The 21720-nt window shown below is 45.6% G+C and overlaps 1 protein-coding gene across 13 annotated transcripts in view; it reads right to left on the bottom strand.

Moving 5' to 3' along the window:
* Positions 1 to 21720, bottom strand: part of frmd4a (FERM domain containing 4A) — a 102814-nt gene that overhangs the window by 36199 nt on the left and 44895 nt on the right. For 3 of the 13 annotated variants that reach the window (XM_076732146.1, XM_076732151.1, XM_076732148.1), the window contains exon 1: positions 12838 to 13071. The exons of 4 other annotated variants lie outside the window; for them this stretch is intronic. In XM_076732146.1, coding sequence (XP_076588261.1) covers positions 12838 to 13005 — 168 coding nt within the window. In that variant the 5' untranslated portion in view covers positions 13006 to 13071. Of the gene's footprint in view, positions 1 to 77; positions 199 to 12837; positions 13477 to 21349; positions 21585 to 21720 lie in introns of those variants that run through there. 6 more of the 13 variants (XM_076732153.1, XM_076732152.1, XM_076732150.1 and 3 more) reach the window with 5 other exon arrangements.

Raw genomic sequence — 21720 nt, 5'->3', positions numbered from 1 at the left:
CACACAGACACACATAGACAGCTGACAGTGATGCTTGGTCAGTGCTGGCGACGTTAACGTTATCATTAGTTAGTTACCTTGCAAAGAAGCGCTCACTGCGAGGCTCCCACACAAAACCCGGCTCCGAGAGGGAGAAAAAAAAAATATTAATCCCAGAACCAAACGAGTCGTGTTACTGCCAGAAAATCGTCAAAAAACACCCCTTTACCCGGCCGGCCTAGGGGAGGAGGCACATCAGCATCCATGTTAGTGACTTATTAACGTTAATTACAAGCGACGCTGCTCTCTGTAGATTCCCAGTATCCTCTAAACACCACACACAAAGCCGTTACATCTCATATCTACGCCATTCGAGCTAGAGATAACTCGGCGCTAATTAACGGCGACTGTGGAGCGTTTTCCAATGCTGGCTTCACCTCCCTCGTTCCGAAAGCAGTGAGCTTCTCACGGCGCTGGTCCCGGTCGTCCAACCCCCCTTTCGCTACCGGCACCGTGCACAAACGGTGAGTGAACGTGCGGGTAGCAGCAGACCGTACCAACGGTCAGCAACTGAGGGGGACGACCGGAAGAAATGGCTAACGTTCGAACGTATTCCGGGCTGCCTTCACTTGCCAGCTATGTTTCTCGCTGTCATCGCAGTTGCCTCGAAAACACGGGAATAATGGAGGCAAGATGTGGGGGCGGGGAGAGGAGGAGATGAGGGGAAATTTTCTGCAGCAGCTCACAGCCATGAGAAACTGCAGACCTCTCGCTCTCTCCCTCTCTCTCCGTGCGTGCATGCGTGCGTGTGCTTACAAACCCAAACAGACATGTGTGTCTGCACAGCGCACCAACAGTCTGCCTTTAAAACAAGGGATGCGCTGCTGATACATAACAATGAGCAGTCATCACAGTCTGCCAACTCTTATAAGTCAGCCTTACTTTCAGATATGCATGCCATGTGGGGGAGAGTTCCCTTAACCTCGTATGACTTATTACTCATAAAGTTATAATAAAGTTACATGCTAAGCCTGCCCCATGTGCATTATGATAGATTTCCATAGATTTAACATGGTTACATTGTCCTGCAGCACTCCAGCTTGTCACTTCCTGTCTGCACTTTTAAAACAAAGATCTTCTTGCTCTCAGGTTTGGCTTGCTTGAATGATTTCTGGCCTTCAGTCCCCTGCAGCCGTTAAACTGACTGACTCTCTCTCTCATTTTTTTTTGGTATGACCTAAATTGGGCACTTGTGTTCACCTTACACAGCTGGAGCAGCAGCCGTTGAAACCACAAGTTGTTAACAACATCAGTCCAGTTTTTGGTACCATAAATAGATACTAACGTGCTGTGAAGGCAAGGCTGAGTCTATACGTACTGTCAGTAAAGTCTTAGAATGACTTGGCAAACGTAGGCTATCCTTTTTTCTATTATTGAATTACAACATGAGTAATCCCCATGATCACACATGTAGCACATGTACAGTAAGTATGTACATATATAGTACACCTTCTGCTAAGCCATCAGCATCAGAGATACTTACCATTTGTTGCCTAACACTTATCTTAACTTTTTATTTAGTTAATCTGTCTTAAATACAGTCTGTCTGAGCCAAACACACTTGCACCATATTTGCATCATATCTTAAATCTGCAGGATTCATCAGCAATACTCAGTTCCCAGACAATAAGCAACGCAAGCATGCAAATTAAATTTGTCACTACCACAGCATATGCTGCAAGGCCAAAATTCATAGTTCTTTGCTAAATGCAGAAGGTCACATGAGAAATGAGGTGTATCCTTTCCCCTCCTGCTGGATTTTTCTGTTTCTGGATATTTTTGGCCTGTTCCAGACACCGGAAACTGGCCTGTCCAACTTAAACATCTCCAGATGACTCTTTCTTTGGCTTTCATACATACACCCATCCCTCCTTCGCTTTCTCCGGTCAAGTACATATCTCCCTTTATTGGAAGCTTCCTTAGTTTGCTATCACAAGGGCCCTGTTGTTTGCCCAATGCAAGGGAGGGAGAGGGAAGGGGACAATTTGGGCAGTGGAGGAAAGGGGCTAAAACTGACAAAGACAGAAGAGAAGAGCAAAATAAAAACTGCAGTAGGAAGATCCTGAACACTTAAGCTACAAGACTTTATGAATGATTGTTCCTGCTTGGAATGGATGTGAGGTGCTCCAGAGAAGCTGAATGAGGGGGGGAGGAAAAGGAAGGAAGAAAGGAAGCAAGGCAGGAAGAAACAATAACACGCAGCTGTGATTTAGTGTCTGCCCGATGCTCATCCCCCCTTTAACTTCCCCATAAGTGGTCACCTCTCAATGACCTACAGAGAGCGCTGCCAAGAAGCACAAGGTGAGAAACACTTGTAGGTGTGACATATCTGGGCCCTGACAGAGCCTTGTTATGGAGCCAGTGGGCTTCTATTCCGGGCTGAGGTGTGGTCATAATGAGGTGCTGATCTGGTGTATTTCTATGGAGCAGGGGTCCAAAGGGGAAAGATCTGGATGGGTGAGGTGGGTTTAACAGGCGGTGGGTATTAGAGTCAGGTTTTAGTGTCGAGCAGGGGAATGGGGTTGATGGTCTGAGCTGGAAAAGGTAACCTATATTGGTGGAATGTGATATAAACAGCGCTGAACGGTTAATTGAAGCAAGATGGAGAATCTCTTTAACCCCGGCTGTGGGACGCTGCGGTAGGCAGTTAAGACTGACACACACACACTCCACACTCCTTGCTCTGTCTGTCTTTGTCTGCGTCTCTCCCATATTTATGGAGACTAAACAAACACACAATCTTAAACGCGTCACATCGAGAGCAAGCTGTGGTTTTGACACAAGCAGCCCCGTGATGATTTATGATACTGAGATCATTATAGCTGAACAGGCGTCATGACTCGTCGTCAGTTTTAATGCAGCACTATCTGCATATGGTGCAGATTAGATTACAATTCGAGATTCAGCGAAATGTACTGGAGCTCTCGATAGTCTACAGTTTCAGTTGAACGGGTTATTGAAAACCTGATGGAAAAATAGCAGCAGGGCCAAATCCTGTCTTCTTCTCCATCCAGTGCTTCATGTAGTGGCAGAGTGAGACGGAGCAGGGAGGGTCATGGAAAGGCAGCCAGGAATGTCTAGAGAAACGACTGACTTGGAGAGATCTGTTTTGTTTGTTCAAGTGTGTATATGTGTGTGTGTGTGTGTGTGTGTGTGTGTGTGTCTGTCTGCAAGCTCCACCCTCCCTGCCCGTGAGTGACTTTGGGACTGAAATGTGGTTCCAGTTAGGGCGTTTTTAAAATCAGAAACACACTGGCACTTCAAACAAACTGGAGATATTTCTGTAGCCAACTCTGCTTTGTTCTCATTTTACTACCGAGCTCCGTTCCCAGACTTTACCAAAACGGTTCTCATTGTTTCAGATGTTTCCCCACATTTTAACAAAGAATCACAACTTTCACTAAAACTGACAGATGGAGACGTTTATGCATTTAAAATACTACGTAAGCACAAGGAATATTGCTGTGAGGTGTTTCAGGACACACAATAAAGACATCAGGAACCAGGCTTTTTATGGTAGATTTTGCATGATCCTAACTTTAGTTGTGCTGAATCCACACACACACACACACACACACAAATCCATCTCCGCCTCAGTTCAACTGCGCCATATCCAGTGGAGTCACAGTCCCCAATGAATTACAAAAATAGTCTCTTGGCTCGGGTTGGGAGACATACAAAAGCTGCTTCTTACACGTTTACTGCACATCTGTACTTTGCTATCATGGGTATATGCAGCAGAAGTGGTTGCAGTCATATATCCACTGGCACAACAAAGCAATAAAAGTTCTCTAAATAATATGCACAATGTGGGCAAATAGATGGCACTTGGCAAAAGAGACAGAATGACTCTCTTATAGAAGGAGTGAAGATAACGCAGGAAGGCAGTGAGCGATCATTTTGTATTGGTATGGTAAATATGAATACGGTTTGGAGTCATAACACAACCTCACCTTGTTCTTGATAAACTCCTGAAGGTCTGACATTCTTCTTTTCATTCTTTTCCCATTTTTCCACTATAAGGTCACATTGTCTGACATCCAGAAGAATCAAAGGCTTTTTGAATATCCAACATAACTATGTCATGGTTGTCTTAGATTCTTCTGTATCTTCTGTGCTGTAAACTCAATCTATTTCCCGGCTGCCAGCGAGTAACACAGCCACACAACGGAGGGCTAATGGACCATTCTACTCTGCTGAGCCACTGATTTCTGTCTGCATCCTTCTTCACTCATTTGTTTCTCTTCCCTGCTCCCAATCCACAATGTACATTTTTTTTACTGATGCCAAAACTATGCGGCTTAAAAAAAAAAAAAAAACAAAACTGGGTCAAATACATGTACACGTGTACACGTGTGGCACTCATATAGAGCCTGAAGTTATATTTAATACACAAAGCTCTAAAACAGGACCACAGCAACCTCCCTTGCTGACACTGAAGAAAATGAAAGCCTTTCAGGGGCACAGTGTGATGATACTGCGCCACAGTGTGTCAGTTTGAGAGCAAGTCACCACTGGTCACTTTTAGCATGCAGGTCACCGTCTTTGCACGGCACCAACTATTTGAATGTTTTTGCACTTGCTCGCTCACGTCTCCTTTACGTTTTTGTTGCTGTTTTTACAGGGATGAGCTGTATTCAAAATAGTCAAAATGGGTTATTCCACTTTGCCTATCTTCCAAACGAAGGACGAGCCGTCTTTCTTCGTGGTTTGCGATTCCCTTTGTTTCAGTCTCAGTCCACCCTTTTCTGCTCAGCTTTGCCCTATCCTGACACGGTTCGGACATTCCTTAAATTCCAGTCCAGAGACAGCACTTGCTGGACAAAGCCATTACAGGAACAACAGCTGTGTGTGTGTGTGTGTGTGTGTGTGTGTGTGTGTGTGTGTGTGTACTGTATGTCTTGGTGTGGGTGCCTCTGAAGACATTGCCAGACATCTTGTCTGTCTTTTGGATTAAATAAATGGGAGGTGATTCGATAACTAAAGCAGCTTCTGAGGAGGGACAAAGGCCAAAGTGATCGGTGCGAGAGGGGGAGCCAGAGCGCCGACAGCCTTACAAAAGGTGCAGAGGTTCAGGACAAATAGGCACGAGTGATGTCATGTCTTTAGGACTTTTATCTCAATGAAACACAGTCTCAGCGATCACGGGGGTTGATCCGCAAGGGTCTAAGTTGTCAGTGTGTTTATGTGTGTGTGTGTGTGTGTGTGTGTGTGTGTGTGTGTGTGTGTGACTCACAGGGGAAGGATCTTTTACCCCCACACCTCCTCTCTTCATCTATAATTTACACAGTCAGAAATCACCGTAGACCCGAGTGACCCAGTGTCCACTGATGCTTCTGGCAATGCATGCAGAAAGACAAAGTGACGTAGGAAGGAGTGTTTGGTTCTGCACTGCTAATACTATCCCATGTATAAATGCATACAGGATGTGTGTGTGTGTGTTTGTTGTCTAGTGCCTATAAACCCATTGAACCTTGCTGATTGATGAATTTTCATCCCTGACTTCTCTTTATCTCTCTTGCTTTTTCTCCCTCTCTTTCAGTTTCTCATGAAACAAGTAAACACACATACACACACACACACACACACACACACAGCTTGTGGCCTAAACTCAAGGGCACTGTGTACTGCAGAGCAGTTGAACTCCTGTGGCCTCTGTCCTCTGTCCGATGGCTGGATAGAATACCAAACATTTAATCATTTAGCATGCTGAATATTAAACAGTCCTGTCTGAAACCTCCTGTGTGTGTGTGTCAGTGTGTGTGTGTGTGTCTCACTGTCCTAATGTATTCTAGTAGCCTATAAAACATGTACCCAGAGACCAGAACAGCAGGGTAGAGGAGAAAAGGGGTTTTGGGCAAAAAAAGCACCCAAATCCGCTCTGTTCTTTGCATATTTCGCCTTTGTATGTGAGTGAGTGTGTGTGTGTGTGTGTGTGTGTGTGTTTGTGTGTGTGTGTGTGTGTGTGCCCTTCAGGGGCTCCAAAGACCCTCCAGGCTAATTAGTGAGACAGAGCGACATTATTCAAGGCAGCGGCTTTACAGGAGCTCGGTGAGCTTCCATCCACAAAGTAAGACTTAGGTTTTAAAAGCACTTACTTCTTTCGCTAAGTGGAATGGACACAACCTGCACTGTCAAGCACGCACACACACACACACACAGAGTCACAGACACACACACACAGAGGCACACGAGCACATAAATGTTTGACCAGCCTCACTCCCCCGCGCTCTCCAACCTAAAGTACAAACAAAAGTTGTCATGACAACTTTCCGGGAGATCTAGCGTGCACTCTGCTAGAAATGTAGGGCACTTAAAGGAGGAGGCACCGAAAGACAATGCTAAGACACTGTAACAGGCAAAAGTATGACCCAGGGGTATAAACGTGAAGTAAAAAAGAGCACAGTGAAGGTTTCCCTTCATAAAGTCATCATATCCAGCTGACAATCCAGCTGATCCGTGGATGGCAAAGACATAGATCACTCTATACCGTCAACATACACTTGCAATTTGCAGACCCTCTAACACACCCACCCTACCCATCACTCCACCTCCACACCCCCTCATCATACCTCCCCCTGCTCAGCCTCGGGCCATACTGGCTCAGGTGACGAAAGAGGGCTTCTATGCAAGAGCAGCACAGGGACAGGTATATAGAAGAGAAACACAAACACACACTTCGGCAGTGAAGGCAGACAGGCAAGGATTTCACAGGGGAAGAGTCTGAAAATGGTAAAGCAGACAGGTAGGACGGAAAGTAGGAGCAAACAGGAGATGAGGCAGGCAGACAAACAGAGGCAGCACAATAAAGAAAACAGAAGCAATGGAGAGATAAGAGGAGATAGCGAGAAGATGCTGCAGCCTCAGACCGTCCTCTCATCTTCCCCCAGGATCTAGTCTGAGGTATTCTAATGACAAACAGAGGAGTTTAGAAGAGCTATACGCTCCTCCAGGCTGTGTCCTGCAGTCTGTCAGGTCTGTCTCTCCACTGTGCTCTGCGGTCGGGATTTATCCTTCCATAGCTTTGGCTCAATGTGACTGTGCTCCATTACTACACACTTGATTCCTCTGAGCCAGGGTAATGAAAAATGACCCAGCTCATCTGCAGGGAGAGCCCTTTGGCAAGTATGTGTGGTCTTTGTGTGTGTGTGTGTGTGTGTGTGTGTGTGTGTGCAATTGCTCTTGTCCAAAGGGAATCCCGTGACTGTCATTGTAAAGGTATTGAATGTCTTCTATTTGGCCATTTTGCCTCAGGGCGAGCCAGAACCTGAAGGGAGGGGGTGGAAAGCTTTTGCTCAATAAATGAAGACACCTGATCAGTCATGTGCCACAGTTACAGATGAAAACTGGCTTCATTTTTTAGCTTCAGTAGTTGAATTATTTGTCGACAGCCTGTTCAGTGGTCTGTGAAAACCTTAAAATTCACACACACACACACACACACACACACACACATACAGTGTGCAGAGCCTGCGTGAGTGTGTGGATTATTTTTTTTCTGCAATTTTGTGTGTGTCCAATTTTTGCATGCATAATTTAGCCCACAGGTGTTCAAACTTGAGAGGGTTTAATGGCATTAACAGTATTAAAGGACACATGATAAAAATTCATGAGCGCCAACATGGAGTCGTCATTTATCTCAAAATGATGACAGGATAGTGGCTGATCCTACCTCCCCAAAGGACCATGGGAAATATGACTTGCATCATATTTTCCGCTCTAATTCAGTATTAATGTGACTGCATCTTCACAACATACCACAGTATACCGTGTCAGATTATGGCTGAGGCAAGACTCCAGTTGTAAACTGTGAGGTTTTGAATATGTTCGGGGAGATGATGACATTTCCTTACTCAACTCTAAAAGTGAAAACACACAAAACTTAAAACCTCTGTTCGGTAAACACACGTGGACACACTGTTCGGGGATATAATATCCATACAAACAGAGGATCCGAGAGTCCCTGAGAGGGATTTCCTCAGATATTCACCAGATTTCCCTAGTAATCCTCCGGGATTACCATTCTATACCGAAGCCCTAACCTCTGAATTTAAAACATTATAAGCCCTTATATCCCCATCACTAATGCCACAGTTAAACCACCATCACTTCGTTCAATAGGGGAGGACCACCTCCAAATGCCTTGTATCATGGGTGCTCTGGCCACTCGGAATGCGACTCTGGCCACGACTCAGACACACTTAGAGGATTTGGAGGGATACCAGTCAGATTTATCAAGTAGGCTCCTCAACCATGGTGCAACAAAACACCAGCAAGATTTTGCAGCCAATGTGTTTTATCGTGTGAAACTGTCTGTATTTGGCTTCTACATGATTCCTCACTCTCTGACATATAATCTTGTGTTGTCCATGTCACCATTGACATGCCACCAACTGAAATTACAGATTTCTCTGGGTGTAAACATTTGGGATACTGTAAGTACACAACTCAACAAAACATACAAAACTGGTCTATTCGCTTTTAGACATTTTAACGCAGAAATGTTGCATATTGTGCATTTAGAGGAGGATCAGACGGGTCCTTAGGGATGACAGTGTGGTACGCGTGTGAGGAAGTGAGTGTGTGAGCATGTGAACGTCTGCAATTAATCAAGTGAGCTGCCATCTTATCAAGTAGTGTGCCACACTCTCACATTACCAAAGAAATTAGACTCCGGCATGGCTAAGAAGCTTATGGTGCACAGTGACTAAATGACATGCTACATGAGGGAGGAGGGCTGTCATGCCTTAAATGTTTAACATGTGACAAGACCGCAAATCACCAAGAGACTTGTTGAAACACATTTATATGCAGAAAATATGAATGAAAGATAAAATTTTGATCATGATTTATGATTCATGGAGTGGCGAGAAAACTGGTTCTATGGCTGAATCTTTACAGGAACCCTTTTTCTGAAGTTCAGACATCACCAAGCATTGGCCCCTCTTCCTTTTTCTCTTTCACACACACATTTACACTCACACGCTGGGTATTTGATAAACCTGGGAATGGAGCAGTGGAAATGTTTTCCAGACGAACTATGCAAATAAGACCTTATCCCCAGGGAGACACTGTAAACGGCTTCAACCACCAACACAATCTACAGAGGGGTGTTTGTGTGTGCGCCTATGCAAGTGTATCAAACACAAACATGCCTCCAGCTAGTTGCAAACAAATTAGAAATTAAAAAAAAAAAAAAAGAATAAACAAAGCACTGGAAAAATTTGAGACAATATCCGTTCTTGCCCTCTACCCCTCCCACCACCAAACGTCTCTCTGCTGGTTCTGGGAAAAGATTTTTCTCACATACAGATCCCAACTTTGGCAATGAGAACAAAGATGGCTGCCAGACAGGGATAGTGATCAAAATTCTTCAGTAGGATGTCACAAGTTCAACTTCAACCTCTATCCAGTAATTACTTGGCTGGAAAACAGGGGAAACCAAGATTTCCTATTCTGGATATTTGCCTGCCTGTCATGAGTGTATTTATTGACATCTGTTTCAGTGGAATAAGAGAACAAATGGATGATAAATTGAACATGAGAGTCAAAGAGACGTAAACTGAAGCGAGTACAACCGTGCCCTGATTCAGGGGAGCTGCTGGCAATCACAGTGGACTGCACTTCCAAGAAATCCACTTGCTTGAAAACACCATGGATTGACTGAGTGCCCACAGCTTATCAGACCACAAACAAAAGAAGTAACTTAACAGACACAAGCCAACCAGCTCCGAGACAGAGGGAGGGTTGTGTATCCTGGTTGTTTTAGAGCCGTGTCTCTGCTTCATATCATAGCGGGCTGGGACTCGTCACGGGGAGAGGGATATGACCAGCGACAGAGCTATTCTCACAGGAAGCAGGACCACATGAGTTCAGTGGGAATAAACTGGTCTGGGTTTCCAACCTAAATATGATGCAGCGCGAGCTAACAGAGCAGGGAGCTGTGATGAATATGCACGAAGGATGTGACATAATGCGAGATTTTAAATATGTATTAAACTTTTCCGTGGAATTGTGTTGCTAGGAAACAGCTTCCATCGATCTGACATCTTGGAGAACCCGCTTCCTGACAGCTGCTGTTATTAGCAGCCACTGTAACAGGAAATCAACTTGGTGTATCTGGGATGTTTATCTTGTCAAGCCCGAAATCATCTACAGGGATGTTGAACACACTGAGAATGAGTTTTACTCAACAGCGTGCCGCTTCACATTCTTAAGAACAAAATGACGACTTGTAGTGAGTCTTCGGGAGAGTGATGATTACAGGTAAATAAGAAATTACTGCAACTCAGGGGAAGTCCAGCCACCTGTGTTTGCTATAGTCCTTACCCCTGCTTCTTCCCCATGCAGGATATCCTGTCTTTGGGGTTGGGTGACTTGTAGGGGGAGGGAGCACTGGTAGGAGACCAATGAGAGGGGAATAGATACAATGTGGAAGGCAATATGAGAAATGACAAACAATTACCCCGAGACACTGTCTAACACAGCACAACAGAGCACTGCCCCCCAGTGCCTGTTGGTGCTAACCCAATTTAAAGGGTTACACCACCAGAGGAAAACGTGTGACTTGAGGCTGTTGAGTCAATGTTACTCAGCCTGATGTATGAAAGTGTGAACAGACGGCTGCGTTCTCTCACGAGACAAATAAGACCGCGTCTGTGTGAGCAAACAACATTTCATAAATGTTGTAGTCTGCTGCTTACTGTACCGCCACGGCTCAATCACGCACAGCGATGCTTTCCACGACATGAAGAGCACCTTGAGCGTAACATTATCACCTTGACATATGTGTCACATGCTGGAGCACGGTAAAATAATATCTGGGCTGGTGTCCTGATTGAGTATGTAGGGCTGCTGGTGATGGATGTCTTCTCCAGTGAGAGTTGAAAAGAGAGTAGAGAGAGTTAAATAAGAAATGAAGAAGTAATTTAAGCAGGGGGGGAAAAAAAGCAAAAAATAGGGTGTCAGAGGGGAAAAAGAGACACGGGGGAACAGGATTAGGTCAGAGCACTAGAGCGGAAATCATTTCAGGATCAAAGAAGGTAGAAAAGGAGTTTGAGGAAGTGAAAACAGGTTAATATAATGTAAAGACACGGTTAAGTTCCCTCTCTGTCCCTTTCTCTCACCATTGTATGTCTGCCAGTTGTGTGAGGCTGGGTATCTCATTAACAGTATTAGAGGAAGCCAAGCAGGGAGGCAGTGCAGTGAGCCAGGGATATCCCCATCCTGCAGCCTGACACACTGACCCCTTCCTCCCTGCTTTTGCAACTCCTTCCACTATTAACTGCTCCAACATGGACCGCACCACCTTGCCCCAGCCAGGGGAAGATTGTGTTTGTAGCTCATCAAAGCACAGAGGTCCAAAGGATGTTTGGCAAAGTGTTAAAAGACTTCTGTTTAAGAGGTGTTTGAGGGTGGCCTGTTTCAGACGTACATACATCTCTAAACCAGGAGGGGGTGTTAAGGCTGGGTTTGTCTTAGGGAGGTCTGGTATGTTATTTCAGTTTCCTCTGATTGTGTTGCCCTCCCTCAGGATGCTTAAACTTAGGAGCCACATGAAAACACATCTGAAGACAAAAGTTAGAATAACAATCCAACTTATTCCCCTCTTGAGAGTAAAAGGGGAATTAGAGCAAAAAGACAGGAAACGTGTGTGCGCCTGTGTGGATGTACATGTATGTAAGTTACTCCCCTGATGCTGTGTGGCTTTGTGCTATGTATACAGCACAGTGTGTGCTTTTCGGTATCTAGCAACAGGCCTGGTGGGTGTCTCTCTGTGAGCCTGTTGGGTTTGTCCTGGTGGTGCCAGCTGCACACAGGGCAGGTGAGACGCCTGGGGAATACTAATGGCTCCATGAAAGCCCTGAGTACCGATTCAGACGTGGTGAAGGGAATACTGATCAACCACTTTGCTGAATCACAGCTCAACAAACACATGGCCCTAAAGAAACGTTCGTTTTTAATAAAACAATTAAAATACACAGGTGAAGCTGTTCTTTTGAAGTAAGCAGACACATTTAGTGATTCAGAAGCTTCCAGTGAGTTAGTTTAAACATGTCAGGCGTTGGAGGCACGGTGACTGACCAGACAGCCTCTTATGCAGTGTCTGGGCGTGTTTTGTGTGCCAGCATCCCCCTTTCACATATCTACAGAATCACTTACAGGCTTAACAGCTTAGTTACCGGCTCCTTAATAGTGACCCTAGCAACAAAACTTCCTTTAAGGCTCTGCTTCCTGAGCACAACAACAACAACAACAACAACAAAAGAACTCCATGTCGGGATAACAACACACAGCAGTGTTTTCTATGCAGCAGATGAACTCGCAGGACAGCACTCCACATGCACCTGAGCTGCGTGTTAAAACAATGCCAGCTTGTGTGTCCCATTTTACGAGCTGAGACAATGCCACCACATGTAACCCAGTTCTGTCACCCATACTTAATGAAACAAATCAGTCATGTTTAACCCTGCCCCTGTCTATGGCCCTGGTCTATCGCCTGAAGGACATACCTGGCCTACAGTACATCCTGTGTTCACTCTCTATGTCAGTCCCAAGCCTTGACACAAGTCTGGTCTCCTTCATTTATAATAGTTTCCTCTACCTGATCTCCATCTCCACAGGTGGCACTGCTTGCAGACAGACAATAGGTGGTTGCAAATGTAATCCCCGCATTAAGTATCTCTTAGCAACATGAGGTGCAGTAAATGCCTTGTGCAAGGGTGCCAGTTTGAATGCATGGATATGCACATGCATACCTTGCTTGTTTGTTTTCTTTGTGTGTGGGATGCAGCCTACCTGGTAGAGTGGCCTAGAAACACACCTGTGTGTGTGTAATAGATGCAGGGGTGCAGGAAGGTTCCTGGCATGCACACGAAGGCGTCGGAGGGCCGTCGAGGTGAGAGTCCATAGCAGACTCTGGCGAGTGCAGACCGCCTCGTCCAGACCTAACAAGACTGCCTCCATTACTTCACCTACAAGCTCATTGTGATGAGAGATGCACCTTCAGAGGTATGGACAGTACAGCAGTACGAGCTGATATGAGTGGGATATCCACAGGTTTCACATCAGCAAACCTTTATTTGCTCAGGTGAGCCATAACAGGTAAAATCCACAGAGGCTCAGGTAATGAGGAGGAATTAGTCTTTATTGTCCTCTTGATACCACTTAGCTCCAGCAGATAATAACTGGGTCATCTCTAGAGGTAAGCCACAGAGAGACAGGATAACCCCTGTGGCTGTCTTCTCGCCTGTCCTCTGTCCTCTCAGTCTCTCAGGGATTCAGCAGTCTGACGCTTCCTCAAGGTCAAACTCTGCTAGTTCTTCTGTCCCAGTCCCACACAGCCAGTGGTCCCTGCTGACTCTGTCTCTCCTCTTCCTCCTCCCTTCCTCTCTCGTTTCCTCTCACTGAAGCAATGCACCCTCTGTCCGTTGGTCTGAGCGTCACAAACACAAACATTCCCACTAAGGAAATGCAGCCGGTCTGTGAGTCTCCCTCACTGGTTGTTTTTAAAGTGATATGCACGCTCACATTGCAGCTCACATGGAGAGCAACCAGTCAGTGCCAGAGAGAAGAACAGACAGCACTCTATTCATCCAACTGTCTCACTTTCCAAGTAGACAGAACAATTTGCTTGTAGGTTTAAGATAAGATAAGATAAGACTTCATTGATCCCACACCGGGGAAATGAAGCACACCTTCTCACACACCTGGTCACACTGGATACTATCTGCATGCTTGTCATTTTGAATCTATGAAGGTGACACACACACACTAACAGACACACATGCACATACATACTGTTCACAAGCAGACTTTAATTACAGTTCCTGACCTGAAAAACACTGATATTTGGTCTCCAAAGTCATGAGTGTGCTACTTTCTGACAGCACTGGGATTTCAGCCAGAATGATTTTAAAAAAGGAGACAGTTTCCCCCGGCTGGAGTATCCTGACCTGACCTATCTAATTCTTGCAAAAATTCAGTAATATCCGACCCATCTGCAGCTCTGTACCAGCTCGGCACATTATCCTCGCACAGAATGTGTGAAGCACACAAACACGATTGATTACGTCGAATGTAATTGTTCATTTGAGGCAGAAATCCACAGTGAAGCTTATCTTACATTTGCTTACATACACACCCATTTGCAACAATGGCCACATGGAGGCAATACAACACCCACATACAACTTGTGCCAAGCCTACAGTTTGTGTGTGTTTACCCTTGCCAGTGTGTGATAAACTCTTGGCTTAACAGCACTGCTAAAACAATACAGCCTAAATGATCAACGCTGTCTGTCTCATGTGTGATACGAATGTTAAAACGGCTCTGAAAGCAAACACAGACCCATAGTGTATTTTTTCCAGCTCCAGCAGACCTTTCCTGATCTTCTGGGTCGCTGAGGATTTCTTATGCGTCGGTCTAAACATTTTAAATGAAAAAAGCTCAAATGTCCAATGGATTTTTACTGCCGAGCTGATTCCTTTTTTCCACTTCCCTTCTACTTTCCTTAGAGAGCCTTGATCAATACAGAATTCAATAACTCTGGACGGTACAGTAATTCTCTGCCTTCCTACCAAACCCAGTGTGACTGTGGGTGGATTAAATGGCCTTTTCGGAGCCCACTTTGATTCATGTAGGGGCTTACTGATGCAAGGGGTCACTCCTGTAGTGCTGAGCTGGTGTGTGTGCATGAAAATTATTGCATGATCCCCTCGCCATTAATGCCATGGCTTTGATCAACTGTAGTGCACTGTACAAAGTTAATACTGAAAATGCTATTTTTAATTTTTCCAAGAGAAAATACTACGTGTTACTGATGCTGTGGGAGTACCTTCTCTCTCTCTCACAGTGTGTGGTATACTTTCCTCTGCGACTCTACAGTTTGCACAGATGGCTAATTTAATGGCTTGCCGGAGGTTCACTGCACGAAAAAAAAAAAAAAAAAAAAAATCGTAATCCCATATATGCAATAAACGTCTAAGCATCTTCTTAAATTTACTTAATTTCGCTAACCACATGCTCCAACATCCCTTGTTCCAGAGCACCATATTCCCACCCCTCTATCTCAGGGTTTCCCTCTCAGCGGTCTCTTGAGAAACCCACGAGGAATGTGCGGCAGTCGCATAGTGTGACTTCTCCAGAATGAATCAGAGTTTGGCTGGAGCTGCACACGAAGGCTGTGGACGTTCACCTCTCAGCCACTGTAATTTATGAGGGGTGTAAATATTTGTTGTGGTGGGGAGCGAGGCGGGAGGTTAGGTATGACAGCACAGTGTTCCCATGATTCCATGTGTGTGCAATGTCCCGCTGATTCCTGGGAAAGGTCATACAGGCCCTGTGATGTAAACAGTCAGCACCAGACTGTCAGCTGGGCGGCTTTTACCATAGTAACAAGACTGAGACAAGATGAGAGAGTCTCGTGATGGACGGAAATTGACGGGGAGATAATCTGAGTTTTATTTCATTCTTTCTCTCAAACATTCATCCACGTATTGATGATAAATAAACCTGTCCAGACTACACAGTCAGTCGTGTGGACATCCGAGTCCTGACACAGACAGGAAACAGGAAAATCAGGAGTAAACCCTCTCACTTTCTCGAGTCCATCTCCTGCTCTCGGTATTCTGTTACTTTCTCCCGTCTCCGTCTCTCCCTCTTTCATCTCTCCCTCATATCTCTCTCTGTATCTCTCAATCTTCCTCCTGCTCTCTGATCTCCACTCAGGCGTGTTATACTAGAGTGCAGGCAAGTCAGAGGGAGAGAGAGAGAGAGGGAGAGCAGTGGAGGGAAATGGGTCACAGAATTCACAAGAACATTCTCAGCTGAGGCACTACGGCACACAAATTTCAGGAAAACTGTCGTGTAAAGATAGTGAAAGTCCATCTGACGGCTCGTCTATGACAAAAAACCTGGCTTAATTATCCTACAGCTTCATTTTCAACACACCCACCGACCCGCCAACACACGCCACCGTCTATGTGACGGAGATTACAAGTGACACACGCGTATAGACCCAGTCTAAAATTCAATCCCGATCAGTCTAGTTTAATGTGATTGTGTTAGAGGTGCGAGCAGGAAAATCAATAACATAAAGTAATATGGCTCGAGAGAGGGATGAAAGCAGGGCTCTTCTTTATGTCTCTGTGTGTGTGAATGCACGTGCACGCCCTGATCTCCGGTTTTCCTGTTCATATGTGTGCTTGGAATCATTAAAAGGGAAATATTGTTTACTGTGCACGCGTGCAGCGAGGGACCCCCATGATGACACAAAGCCTTTGAAGTATCAGGACTTGTTAGTCTCTTAAGTACAGAAGTTGACCTAGTTCATGTGTTATATGCTGTAATGTGCTATACACACACATGCACACACAGGGTTGTTCACTCAAGAAGACATGCACACCACACACACACTCTCAAGCTAATCATTCTCTCCACTTTGCCTGGCAGATAAATATTAATGAGGATTACTATGTTACTGCAGTACACCCACGGGAAAACAAGAGACTGCACCTCTCTCACTCGCTCGCTCTCTTTCTAGCCCTTTCCCGCTCTCTCTTTTTGTCACTCATGCACGCCCACACACACACACCCACACACACACTCCTATTACCTCCAACATCTTCAAGGAAATCTGAAAATTGTACAACAGAGATTCTTTCTTTCTCTGCCCATCCCTCCTTTCTATTCCTCTTCTTCTGTCATTGCAGGATTCACACAGAAACTCATACAACACACACACACACACACACACACACACACACACACACACACACACACAAACTATGAATAAACCCCTTCAGATGAGTGAGTCACAGACAGCGCCTCCGTTCACTCCGAGTCGTGTTATCTCTGTCTAACAAAGGGCACAGATTGTGCCGGGATATTTAAGGAACATTTCGGGGTCTCCACATCCTGTTTTGGGGGGAGATGGAATTTAACAGGAGGAGTCCACTCTCACCATAGCTACCCTGCTAGCAAACTGTCTCCATAGAGAAAACACATTATCAGCAGCTCACTGCCTTCAGCCTTCACTCGCAGTCAATGGGCGATCATCTCCTTATTGTTTGATCGCTGCTCTGTTCAGATTTACTTTGAACTCGTGCGCAGCTGTGCCGTGTGTCTATAGGTCTGCGGGTTGATTTTGGACGGGGAATAAAAGACAGAAAAAAAAAAAATCATAGCAGAGGGTGATGAAAGAGACAGGGTGAAGAGGAGGGTGGGAGTCTCCCCTGTGCTTCGCCCCCCTTTCCTCCCTTGCTCAAAAACATTCTTCCTTCTGAGCTGCCTTGGGGAGAAAAGGGGGGTCCCCTTTCATGCCGAACAGGGTGTGGTGCAAGAGGGGCCTTCAGGAGCCTTTAGCTCGTGTTATTCCCACCTCTTTCTTTCTTTCTCTCTTCCCCTCTTTCCCCTTTGTCTCTTTAATTGGACTGACTGACCACAGCTCTCTCGCCTACTGTCCGGGAGGGGCGGGTTGAGATCCCTGGGAATCAATACTGTTGCGAAGCAGAGCAGAGCAGAGCTGTGGGGGCAAAAAGCTCAAAACTTGCATTTGCTAAGGGAGGCACGTAAAAAGAAAATTAAATAGAAACTTATTTTGAATGCTGTTTCATCGGTTCCACATCAACTTTGCAGCCGCTCAAATGAATCCTGACGCTAACGCCCTGGCGATTAGATCAGCCTGATGAGAAATAAACAAGTACCGACCTGGCCCACAGAACGCCCGAGTCCAGCGCTGACCTTCTCTGTGATTGGTGCAGACAAGATGTTAAAAGGTAACGAGGATCGATTAGTATTCCTGCCCTCCACCACTTGGCCCGGCTGCTTCTGGCTTTCAGGCCTTCAGCGGTAAATTACAGTCGTTATTATCCGTTTGCATTGCTATTCTGCTCATGAACGCATGTTTTCGACATGTGTATGTGTCTAAATCTCTATATGTGCGTGCCTGTGTGAACTTCTCCGACAGTGATCCACCCCTCCCACCTTTAAACCCTTGCTCCCCCGTGGTGCCCCTGACAACAACACGTTTCTTTGGAAAGCGATTCAATCTCCTCAAATCTGAAATGTTTTTTGTCTGTTTTGAACAAACAGCCCCCCCCCACACACACACGCACGCACGCACACACACACATGTCTCGATCTTTCTCGCGCCCTCTCTTCCCTTTGTTTGTTTGTTGGTTTTCTTCTTAATTCCACAGAAAATAGCTGAGCAGCTTAACATGATAGTAGGATAACAAAGGCGGTGGATAATCCTAATTCAGACCGCTCACATCCCCTAAAAGAAGCTGTTTTAAACTGTCAACGCCAACTGCACAATTTATCATCCTCATATTATACTGTAAACACCTTGTGTTTTGCTGGGATAAGTCCTTCTATCCCATTTTGTCCACGCTGATACACTTCTTTCATGTGTTGCCACTTTGACTTTTCTCAAAACTGTCGTAATGAAAGGTGTGCGAGAGCCAAAGAAAGAGGGAACGCGGAGCATGACAAGGCTGGATATGAAAGAGGATTTCTGAGCCACAGTAAGGAGGAGTCGAAGGAGAAAATGAAGAAAAGAAAGCGATTCACTGAGAAAAAGGGGGAGTAATCAAGTTTGTGTCCTCTTCTATTGTTCCGCAGTTAATGAGGCATGTTTTGTTCAGTTGTCTCATAGCTGTTGACCGTGAACAAGGATGGCTATGTTCTCCCTGTAGATGTTACTCAATTAACTGTGATAGAAACTCACATCCATCAGAAACTACTGACACAGACGTGAGACGATTCATCTGCATTAGATAAGTGACAGGGCGCAGATGAGAACGTGGTCTGTCCTTTTCATTCTGCAGTCTGGAAGGTGAAAAGCAATCTGGAGAATCCCTGTTTTAAATATCTTTCAAATTAGTCAGGGAATGCTAGTATGCTTAGCCAGGGGCAGTGCACACCCAATAACCTCTGCGTGTTTAACGGCAAAAAGTTGCTCAAGGACACGAAAAACCAGGCTTCTCAGTGCACAAAAGCCCTTTTAACCGGATGCAGCGAGAAGCATTTCCACGACAACATTCTGCGCTCTGTCAGCTGCTTCTGGATACAGATTTTGTCAATATTTTTTCTGTATGCTGTCACTCCTGCGTGCAGTCACGAGGTTGCGTAAGGCGGAGATTGGGTGATAACGCAATGAGTTATCTAACATGACAAGTCAGAGCAGGACAAAGCTGCAGCTGTGTTAGAAGTGAAAGTATTTTAGTGGCTCAGTACAGGACGGTTAAGTCATAATCCAGCAGGCAGTCAACCTTTAGAGAGCCTCAGGGCTAAAAACCTGTAGATCACTGAGCTTCGTTCAACTCCCATCACTGAGGACAGGAATCAGTTTGACAGCTTGATGATTTAAATTGTCTTTTGAAATGTCTTTCACACTTCTGTCTGCCTGTGTGGTTTGAAAGATCTGATGCGTTCGCTGCCTTACATGGCAAGCTGACGCACATCCGTCATTTTTCCTGCACAACAGCACAATAATTCGAGCCAGTGTATGTAAATCACAAGTAATCCCCCTCCAGTCTGTCTGCACACAGCTGGCTGCAAGAAGAATGGGAGGCAGAGAGAGGGAGTGCAATCAGGGGGAGAGAGAGAGAGAGAGAGACCTCCCTCCATTCCTGTGTGAGAAAATCTGCTTTTCTCCATTAATTATGGTGATTTGAGTGACTGTGTGTGAGAGAGTGTGCATGTGTGCAGGCACCAGCCAATCAACCGGGAGCAATTACTTCTCTCAAAAGGACAGTGAATATTCAGTTTCCTCCAATCAAGCAGTATTATGACAGCCAGCCAGATTCAGTTAGATCGCAGTTAATCAGTTTACCCGCCAGTATCGAATAAACGTCTGTGAGGAGTGAGACCTGAAAACATCAGAACAAATTCTAACTCACACTGTTGCTTCCTCAGTGCAGCCTGACTAGAAAAGCTATCTTTGGTGAAGGAACCAGGCTGTGTTTTGTGCTTCTGTGTAGGGAGAGGTGAAGGCTATAGCAGTTCTTTTGCATTAAGGCTAGGAGGGAACACACATGTCTGGGCTTACTAAAGTGAAAGCAGCTTTCATTCAATACACAGAGGCTGAGAAATTTACGACAGCATGGGTACAGTATGTGTGTGCTTGTGTGTATGACTGTATCCTCTGTGGACGCGTTCAATCAAAGGGAGAACTACAAAGAGACAAGTGATTCTCAGAGGGGCTCGTGGCATTTAGAAGTCACATTCACTCAAAGAGGAGTGTTAATGAAACTAAAGTCATGTTAGATCAAGTGGGAAGACGGAGATTTTCAAAAGCGAGTTAGAATTCAGCTCGGCAAGATCCTCTAAGCACATCGTGATTTTGGTATCGCAGTTTGAAGCTTACCTCACCTGCACACATGCACACACACACACACACACACACACACACACACACACAGACTGATTCATTTAATGCCAGTGTATTTGCAACATGAAAGAGAGCTGACACGCATCACAGAATGAATGCAATGGGGAGTCACAAACACACTCGCAGCTGCAAACGTGTGTGTTTCTTTTGTTGCGCACATACGCAGCTTTCTCATGGTATAAACAACTTGGCTGGAGAGCAAAAGAGGTGAATCACCTGGCAGGCTACAGCCTGTCCTCACAACTGACACAATGGTTAACTTTGCAACACATATTCCACGTCTAAGCTTCCAGTGTGTGTCTAAGCTTAGCTGGAAACTATTATCTCCTGCCTTCGTACCACACACACTAGATTTACATAAACACTGAAGCTTTTGATGCCTGGCAGACAAACTGATTTCCATTATGCAGAAAAAAAAACAAAAAACAAAAAACTGGGCATGACAGGACAGCACTTCAAATCAGGCTGAAAGCGAGGCTACGTGTGGCTTTTGCTTGATAAAAGGAACCTAACTCATGTCTCAAGTCAGTTCAATTGCATTGACAGTGACGGGCAAACAAGCTGCACTTGAAGACAGCTCTCCCACAGTGAGACTTCCCTGTAACCTTGAAAACCGAGGACCGCAGTGGAATACATTAGCAATGACAGAGACAGACTGAGTGCTGGAGAGATTGACAGACTCAGACTGACAGGAAGAGAAACACAGAGAAGTATTGTTCACTGGAGAGATTAAAAGCTTTGCTCTTGACTTGCCTTCCACCAACTCAAATCTAATACCGTCCCCTGGATTAGCCAAGAACCTTTTTAAATCCCACTTACACACACAACAGCACGGCAAGACACAAGATGAGAGGCAGACGCAAAGTTGAAGTGAGAAAGTGAGAAAAAAGGAATGGAGGGAAGCTCGTGTCTTACCCTCTCGCCGCTGTTCCTCCGTAGAGTCCCCACCGGCAGCTTAAGCATCAGCCGGCGGGTTCTCCCGGGCGTCACTGCTCCCTGGAGCACCATGGTACGCTCCAGAGTGTGTGTCTCCGTAGGTGTGTGAGCATGTGTGCGAGTGTGTGAGGTGGGCGTCCTCGCCGTCCCGTCCAGCCTGGCAGCCGGGGTTCACGCGAGCCTGCGTGGGTGTGTAAGGAGAAAAGTGTGTGTATGTGTGTGTGTGCGTATGTGTGTTTGTGTGTGTGTGGGTGTAGCAGCCTCACACCAGTCCTATGTGCCTCTCTCTGCTTCTATTTCCCCCCGTGTTGAAACACTTCCCATTCTGCTCCTCTCAGCTACGCTCCACT

The sequence above is a fragment of the Chaetodon auriga genome, chromosome 6, assembly GCF_051107435.1.
Source record: "Chaetodon auriga isolate fChaAug3 chromosome 6, fChaAug3.hap1, whole genome shotgun sequence".
NCBI classification, from domain to species: domain Eukaryota; kingdom Metazoa; phylum Chordata; class Actinopteri; order Chaetodontiformes; family Chaetodontidae; genus Chaetodon; species Chaetodon auriga.
The sequence above is the reverse complement of the archived record's forward strand: the minus strand, read 5'-3'. Positions and strand labels throughout refer to the sequence as shown.